The 8690-nt window shown below is 51.6% G+C and overlaps 1 protein-coding gene across 1 annotated transcript; it reads left to right on the forward strand.

Moving 5' to 3' along the window:
* Positions 1–257: 257 nt before the first annotated feature.
* On the forward strand, positions 258–8180 carry Sh2d2a (SH2 domain containing 2A). Its single transcript, XM_042681930.1, has 8 exons — positions 258–372; positions 905–1062; positions 1824–1999; positions 3049–3138; positions 3329–3497; positions 4858–5007; positions 5217–5495; positions 7161–8180. Exons 1-8 carry the CDS (start codon positions 339–341, stop codon positions 7302–7304), a joined length of 1200 nt encoding a protein of 399 aa, XP_042537864.1. The 5' UTR covers positions 258–338; the 3' UTR covers positions 7305–8180.
* Positions 8181–8690: the final 510 nt, after the last annotated feature.

Genomic DNA, 8690 nt, shown 5'->3' on the forward strand with positions numbered 1-8690 from the left:
GGGAAACGCTGGGTAACTCACAAAGCTTATCTGGGATGAAGAAGTAGAAGAATCTGGAGGGAGAAAGGTCTGAGAGCAGGAAGGACTTTCCAACATTTAACCAAAGTGACACCACTACCACCACCATACTACCATCACCTTCAACTGCCTGGTTTCCGGAGGTGGAACAATGATTTTACAGCTTTCTGTGACGTGGGTCTGTTGCTGGAGGTAAAGTTGTGGGTGAAGTGACATTTCCTGTCCCTGGGGGCCGGAGTAGGAGTAGAGACAAGTTGCTGAGTGTGTAAATCTTTCCAGAGCACATACACCCTGCCCCAGGGTCCTTCTTAGGCTGCCCCATGGAGTTTCCCCTGGCCCAGATAAGCCTTCAAGGTAAGCGTGAAGCTCAGAATATGAGCAGGACCCCCTACATCTCTTTCTGAGATCCCACTTCAGGGGTGAGGAATCTACTCTAAGCTAGAGCTGGCAAGGCTGACTGGCAAGACATCCAGGTGCTGAGTCTTAGAAAGAGTCTTAGAAAGAGGAGGTAATGAGAAGGTGAGAGATGTTGGTAGGTAGAAGCTCCCAAGTCAGGAGAGAGGCCTGGCCTGAAGACCTCTGCCTCACTGTGGCCGAGGGGGAGAGGGGTGCGGTGGGCAGCCTAATTCCAAGGCTCTCCTTGCTGGCACTCTGTCTCCTGATAACTCCTCTGGTGGTGTCAACCCTCTGGGATGCTTTATTCCTCCATCCTGAGAAACCCTCCCCCTCAGCCCTCCTGCCTTTCTCCAGTTGTCCTGATGGTTCCTCTTCCCACCAGAGGAAAACCAGTACCACTTTAAGCCTAGAAGTGGGGAGAGGTAGAGAGAGAGAGAGAGAGAGAGAGAGCCTTTCTAAGAGGCTCCAGTAAACCTCTTTATGCTAACAGGAAGTCATGAAGCCCCCTCCTCAACTTTCAGCATCTTCCAGCCCATGGATTTGACACACAGAAGCTGCCAGGGCCTGAGCTCACCCCCTGAGCCCAGACAGCACACCCCAGCCAAAGAGGCTCAGCGCAGTCCCAGGACCCCCACTGTCCACACTGAGGTAAGTAGAAATATGAAGGGCGGGGTACAGATCCCTCTTGCACTACCAACCCTCCCATGGGTAAGGATGCGCACAGGGACACAGGTCACAAAAACAGAAAGCAGGGGTGTTCATGACACCGAGGAGGGGAGAGGTGGCAGTGTCTCCTCCCCCTGCTAGGATGCCTACTGTGATCCAGGGAGCTGAAGCTGAATCCCTAGGTGAGCAGGGCCCAGTGTACTGAGTCCCAGAAGGGAACCCATGTATGTCAATGCCGCTGTCTATCCAGTGTATTCCAGGCCCCATCTCAGCCGCTCACCCACCTAAGTATCCAGAACCTTCCCTATAACCAGCTGGGACAACCTGCCGCAAGGGAAGCCTTTGTCATGTGGTCTGTGGGTGGCTTCCTGCTCCATTCTTGCCTTGCCTCCCTCTTGCTAGGGAATGACTTTCTGCACATCTGGAAATCCTTGATCCTTGTCACCTCCCCATTCCCCCCCTCTCCCCCAGCCCAACCTCCTCCACTTAGCAGCTCATTGCTCCTGCCTTAAAGGCCCTCATGGCCCAGAGAACGGTGAGAGGAGAGTCTCTGGAAAACAAACAGCTGGAGCTGAAGAAGAGATTTAAGTTAGTGACTTTGAAAAGACTTTTCTGGGTCATTCTACCCTAAAATAGGCCCAGGGGTTGGCCATGAGGGTAAGAAAGTAGCAGCCGGCTTAGTCAGAAAAAGCTCACTGATTATGGCTGCTTCTACCACCTTGACCTCTCTCTCCTCTGCCCAGGCCCCAGGGGCTGCGTCCATCCTAGGGGATGCTGGGAAGCCTGAAGAAGTACCTGGGGCAGAAAGCAGCTGGTCTCTGCAGGCGGAGACCCGAGCTTGGTTCCAACAGACCCAGGCCCCCGGGTTCCTGCAGCACGGGGCAGCCCCAGCCTGGTTCCATGGCTTCATCACTCGGAGGTGAGCCACAGAGGAGGATACAGGCCACAGAATGCAGGAGCAGGTGGCACAGGTCTGCAGCCAGGCAGGAGTCTGTCTCCACTAGCACTCCAATTCCCCCAGGCCTGTCAGAAGAGATCACCAGAAAGGGTCCAGCTCAGCTCTATCTGTGCCTCAGTGTCCCTCTCTAAGCTCCCTTACCCTACTGCCTCAGGCCTCTAGAGCTTAGGCTCTGCCTCTCTTTCTCTCCTTGTCTAACTCCAGTTTGTGGGTCTGGGTGTGTGTATACTTACAGATTTTTGGTTATTAATTGGAAACCAGAGTCTCATGGACTTTCCTGCCCTGGCTGGATCTGACATCCTCAGATCTCAGCCTCCTGAGTAGCTGGGATTACAGGAACGAGCCACCACCAGCAGCATCTTCTTCCATCTCTCTCCAGCCGACTTCTCTTTTACCTCATCCTTTCCCATCCTCCCTCCTCCTCCATTTCTCAGCCCTACCTCTCTCCTCCTTCCTCAGCTCTCAGACTATTTGTGACTTCAGAAATCTAGAAGCCTGCCAGGTGCCGGTGGCTCACACCTGTAATCCTAGCTACTCAAGAGGCTGAGATCTGAGGATCGCAGTTCAAAGCCAGCCCGGGCAGGAAAGTCCGTGAAACTCTTATCTCCAATAAACCACCAGAAAACCGGAAGTGGTGCTGTAGCTCATGTGGTAGAGCGCTAGCCTTGAGCTGAAGAGCTGAGGGACAGTGCTCAGGCCCAGAGTTCAAGCCCCACGACCGACAAAAAAATAAATCTAGAAGCCTGTGGCTGTAGGCACAATCTCTCCAGGCTGTCCAGCCAGGATGAGATTGCACAAAGATGCAGGCCTGGAGGTGTGCCAAGTGGGACTTCCAGCTCCTGTCCACATCTAGGCCTAGAAGTGGGAAAGCATCACTTCTCTCTCCATCTCCAAGTAGCCGTCTGCGTGTCCGCTTGGAAGTGGGGACGCCTACTGAGGGCCAGGAAGGCAGAAGCAGGAGGCTAGAAGAGCCAGAGCAGGATCCCACCATTTCTCTCCATCACCAACAGGGAGGCAGAGAGGCTGCTGGAGTCCCAGCCTCAAGGATGCTACTTGGTGCGGTTCAGCGAGAGTGCTGTGACCTTCGTGCTGACCTACAGGTGAGGGCCGAGGGGTGTGGCTGCTGGCTGCTGGAGGGGCGGGGCTCCTGACACCACCCTTCCCAGGAGGAGTGAGGAAGTCTCTGCAGCTTGGGAGACCCTGGCACGGGGTAGGTAGGGTCGTGCCTTGAACTGCTGGCCTTGGCCTGGGAGAAGGGATAAGTATCTGATCCCAAATGGTGCCCTTTAGGAGCCAGACTTGTTGCCGCCACTTTCTGCTGGCCCAGCTCCGGGATGGGCGCCACGTGGTGCTGGGCGAGGACAGTGCCCACGCGCGGCTGCAGGACCTGCTGCATCACTATACAACGCGCCCGCTCATCCCCTATGGGGAGACACTTACCCAGCCCCTCGCTCGCCAGGTACACCCACGCCCCCACCCACCCTGACCTAAAAACTCAGGTTCTGAGGCCCACTCAGACCCCTGCTTGGAGCATATGCCCAAGATGGCCCAGTGACATCTCCCTTGCCCACTACTTTTCCAGAAAGGTAGTGTTGGAGGAGGAACTCAGCCCAAACTCATAGCCTGCAGGCCAGGAAGAGGCCTGACACGCAGTCATATTTCAAAAGTAGGCAATATTTACTGAGCACCCGAGACCCTGAACGACTGGGAGGCAGGCCTTGGGACCTATGGACCTTTGCAATAACTAGGACAATCAAGTAATGGACAATATGATGCCAAGGGAACAAAGTGCGATTTATCATAGCAAGAAGCCTTGTCAGGGAGGGCTTCCATGAACAAGTTCAAGAAGGTTTCTTTGTTTTGTGCCTATACTGAGGGCTTAAATTTAGGGTCTCATGCGTTGCTTGAATTTTTCACTCAAGGCTAGCACTCTTCCATTTGAGCATACCTCCACTTCTGATTTCTTTGCTGGTTCCCTGGAGAAAAGAGTCTCTTGGATTTGTTTACACAAGCTGGCTTTGAACCAGAATCCTCAGATCTCAGTCTCCTGAGTAGCTAGGATGACAGGTGTGAGCCACCAGTGCCTGGCTAAATTTAGGTAGTTCTAAATTTAGGTAGTTCTCTGAAGGGCTACTTTGCATGGTTCTTACAAGTGAGAAAGTAACAGTGAACAAGATTACCCAAAATATTCCAACCTTCATGAGGCTTTCATTCTAATAGGAATAGGAGGCAGACATAAAGTAATACAGACAACAAACCAATAATGTGTAGTATATAATAATAATAATAATAATGAGGAGGGTTCTAAGAGAAAACAATGATGGGGAGTGATAGAGTTAGAGTAGTTTCACATATTGCAGCATGAAGAGCAGACACCTGTGGCTCATCCGTAAACCTAGCTACTCAGGAGGCTGAGGTCTAAGGACTGAAGTTCAAAACCAGCCTATAAAAATAAACAGTCCCTATTGTGATCTTTTTGAAGTTAAAGACTTTTAAAACCTTGTTGTTTTTATTGTTGTTGTTTTAAACAACCGTAGACACAAATGAGAGACTAGTCTGGTCACCACGTTCTAGATGAAATTAAATTCAACACTAAAGATAGCCTGTGACCAGAGTTTGCTCTCTCCTTTATCCCCTGGCCTCCTTGCCTTCTCCATCACCTTTGGCTCACTCAGAGAACCCAGTCCAGGCCAAATCTATGTCTTCACTTTGCTCTTTCCCATCCTCTTGGACCAAATTGCTTTGTCTTCAGGAAGCCACCTACCCCACCCCCCTCAACCCCTCCACCCCATCTCTCAGGCCTCCTCCTTTCTAAGCAGACTCCTGACCCGGCTGGACTTTCCCTAAGGAATGAAGAATCAAATTCTGGAAGCAAAAGCCAGGACCCCATTCCCAAGCACAACCCACTCATCAAACAGGAGCAGGCCCCCGCCTTAGAGCACAAAGCGGGAAGCCTGGAGCCAAAGGAGGTACTGTGTTGAACTAGAGGGCTTGAGGGAGGGAACCGGGACTGAGGAATGGAAGGGGGCTAGCTACAAAAAAAGCGGGGAGAATCCAGCAAGGGAGGAGTGATGCCAGCAAGGCAGAGGCGAGGCCTAGGTGATGGAGGGGTAGGCTTTGGCCTTGGCTCCATTGCTCTCACTGACATTCTTCTTTCCTTCTCATCTAACCTTTCCAGCCACCCAGGCCCAAGCCTCCCATTCCTGCCAAACCTCAGCTACCCCCCGAAGTCTATGCAAGCCCCAAGCCGCGACCCTACCCAGCCTTACCCCCTAAGCCCACCAACCCTATTTACCATGAGCCTGATGAACCCATAGCTTTCTATGCCATGGGGCGGGGAAGCCCTGGAGAAGCCCCCAGCAACATCTATGCTGAGGTGGAAGGACCACCTGAGACTGTGTCCATCAAGCACCCTGTTCTCCGGAAGTGCCAGTCCAGGCCCGTCCCAGGAGTCCAGGTAACATAGGGGTTCAGGGAAAAGTGAGTCAAGAAGGACTTCCTGAAAGCTACAGCAGGGTGGGCAGAGAAATGTGCAGATAGGATGCTAGGTGAAGATGAAGGTTAGAGTCTGAGGTGATCTGGAAGGGATGACAGCAACTTTTCTCCAGATCCAGAGATTGAGCCCTCTCCTCTCCCTGGATCCAGGCCTCCTCCTCACCCCTCTCCCACACTAGCTTCTCAGAGAAAATGGAGACCAGAGTGGGAGTCTCCATGTGGGCCTCTAGCTCCCTCCACCTTGGCCCTGCCATCCTAGAGAAGAAAAGTACTTGGGCTTCTGTGTGTTACCTCAGATGGGGTTAGGATCAGGTCACCCACACGCCTATCTCCTTCTGCACACTTATCTCTCTCTTATCCCCTAAATGACCATGTTTAGATACACATTTAGGGTGTGGTATTGTCATGAAAGGTGTTATATTCACTTACCACACCCTCTCTCTGCCTCTGTCCCCCCACCCCCAGGCCCTGCCCCAGTTTTTCTACCTGCTGAGACTCCAGAGTCCCCCCAGTCCACATCTCCATCCAAACCTCTCCAGGCTAGACAGCTCCTCCAGGGTCCTACACCCACTTACAGCCCACACAGTCAACACCACACTCACCCTTGCTCCCCTAAACTTCTCCCTGTAAGGCACCCAGCTAGCCAAGCTCAAATCATAGGGCTTCTTCAACGTCTCTCCCCTCATCCCTCTCACTCCCCAGACATCTCTAACTTCTGCTGGATCTCTTCCTAAATTCCTCACTCCCACAAGATCCAGCCTCCCTCAGGACTTTGCCAAGAACTTCATTTGTATGGGGGGGGAGGTTAGGCACTGGGGCTTGAACTCAGAACCTTGAGTCCTTGCTTGGCTTTGTCACTCAAAGATGGCACTTCACCACTTGAGCCACAGCTCCGTTTCTGTATTTTTTGCTGGCTAGTTAGAGTCTCATAGGCTTTTCTCCCCGGGCTGATTTCAAACGTCAATCTTCAGATATCAGCCTCCTGAGTAACTAGGGCTACGTGAGCCCCTATTGGCTGGCAGAGCCTCTTAGCATCAGTCTGGTCCACTCTGCCCCAAAGAAACTAGAATGGCCTTTCTGAAAAGCTGCCTGATCACTTAGGCCCTCCACATTTTGGTGAAGGAGGATGCTACCTCCACTACAGAACTATTCACATTTTTCCAAACTCACCAAATGGCTTCAAGCCTCCTGGGCTTGCACCCATCAATCTCTCTGCTTCTTGCCACTTCTTGAAGGCTCATCCTCCTGCTGCCCTACAACCTTTTCATCATCCTTTCAGACATGTTTGCCTTTCTCCTCTGGAAGAACTTCCCCCACCTGACCTGATCTGCTTACAGACACCTGTTTTGCTGCTTGCTGATCACCTGAGGCACCCCTTTTTCCCATCTCCTTCCAGCTCCCCATTTCCCTAGCATGAGTTTGTTAGGGCAGAACTGGGACTTACTCAACTGTTTTCAAAGCACACATAGACAAGAACTTAGGAAATAGTCATTGAATGAATTCTCATTCAACCCTTTCTCAAGGGTTTTATGCTCCCTCTTATGCTTATGCTTTCTCTTCTCTCTTGAGATGGCAGATGGGTCTAAGAGAGTAGGAGTGTGACCTAGGACTGTTCTTCTCTCTGCAGAATCCAGGTGGCCCACAGCTGCATTCTGAGAACTCTGTTTCTGGACAAAGCCCTCTCTTGCCCCAGCAGCCCCCTCTCCCATATAGGCACACCCTTCCCCACAGTCTTTCTAGACAGATGCTGCAGGACAGAGGACAGATGTGACTCTCCCTTGGACCTCCTTCTTCAGTAAGTGGAAAGTCTGAGCTTGAAACATCAGGTCCACAGACCTAGGTGCCCTTCTCAGGAACTGTGGATGAAACAAGCACAGGTGATCAGAGCTGGGAAGGACCTCAGCCCTCATCAATTGCAAGAATGGCAAAGAGATGTCATCTTGCATGCCAACTCTAATCCATTGGTTGTGGCTGCCTAGAGGGTTGCATTGGAAAGGATGTTAAGGTCACATCTGAACTCAGCAGAAAAGAGCATCATGATTGATTAGTGATGTCTGCTGTGGATGTAGAAGGGAGAAGGAGCAGTATTTCATTTGCTCTTGCTGATCAAGGTCAATTCCCTCTCTGTGCAGATAAGGAAATAAAACCAGAGAGGGATAGTGACTTAGCCAAGGTCAAAGACTTACTGCATATGCTCTAACTCTTCTCCACAGGATGTGACAGAGATTTCCTCAGATAGAAAGCCTGGCTGCTTTCCACATGGGGCCTGGGTGCTAGCTCCTCTCCTTTGGATACTAGTGTAGCCCTGAATATTGAAAGGTCTGGCTTCCACCAAGAAGCCTGAAAGCTGGAAAAACAAACATGCAGTCTGCCTCATCTTAATAACACATGCTCCCTCCTGAGAATGCCCAGGAATCAAAGGGTTAGGTACTTGCTGATCCTCTGAGATGGTAAGAATTATGCTAGAGGGCCCTGCTGGCTCTCACCGCCCTGGTTTCTCCTTCTGGAGTCTAATTTCCTTGGCCTTCTGATTCTGAGTCTGGGCCCTGGTCCAATGCTGCTGTTGTCTGAGGAATGGTTTGGTGAGAACAGATGTTAGAACTTGTTTTGTTGATTGTCTGGCTAATAAATCATCACCAACAACCTCCCCTCCACAGGGATCCAGGTCATCGAGGCTCCTTTTGTCTGACTGTTTCTCTCTGACTTCCTCTGACACTGTGGTTCAGAGGTTCAGAGGGGTGAGAACAGAGGTTCAAAGGGGTAAGAACAGGGGATTCTGGGGGCTGGAAGACACCTCATCGAGGGTTATGCATGTGTTAGCCTAGGGCTGAGAGATAGCAAGACAATAATACCAAGAGATACCAAGGGCCTCTGTTTGAAAGCATTCCGTTTCTAACTGGGGTGGACTGAGTGGACAGTCAAGGCAGAGAAGTGGCTGCATCACTTGGATGTCCCTGAAAAGAGACACAAGGGGCAAATGGTTCAGGGGCAGCCTGAACCTCCTCTCCTTCACCTCCTCTCCACCCTCTCTGTCCAGCACAAGACTGAGGAGGAAGAAAGTGCCTTATTAGCCTATGTGTGAACCCCTTTGGGCATGGGACCTCATCTTCCTACCCTCTTGGACTTTTAGGTCCTTTGCTCACTTAGGACCCCATTC

This window comes from Dipodomys spectabilis, unplaced genomic scaffold, assembly GCF_019054845.1.
Source record: "Dipodomys spectabilis isolate Male_0828 unplaced genomic scaffold, ASM1905484v1 ptg000069l, whole genome shotgun sequence".
NCBI classification, from domain to species: domain Eukaryota; kingdom Metazoa; phylum Chordata; class Mammalia; order Rodentia; family Heteromyidae; genus Dipodomys; species Dipodomys spectabilis.

Bases quoted from the DNA above. Each gene is read 5' to 3' on its own strand.
- Sh2d2a (XM_042681930.1), top strand. From the start codon at position 339: ATGGAGTTTCCCCTGGCCCAGATAAGCCTTCAAG. The intron at 373-904 runs GTAAGCGTGAAG...TTATGCTAACAG, and splicing joins GGCCCAGATAAGCCTTCAAG to GAAGTCATGAAGCCCCCTCC. The intron at 2,000-3,048 runs GTGAGCCACAGA...CATCACCAACAG, and splicing joins CATGGCTTCATCACTCGGAG to GGAGGCAGAGAGGCTGCTGG.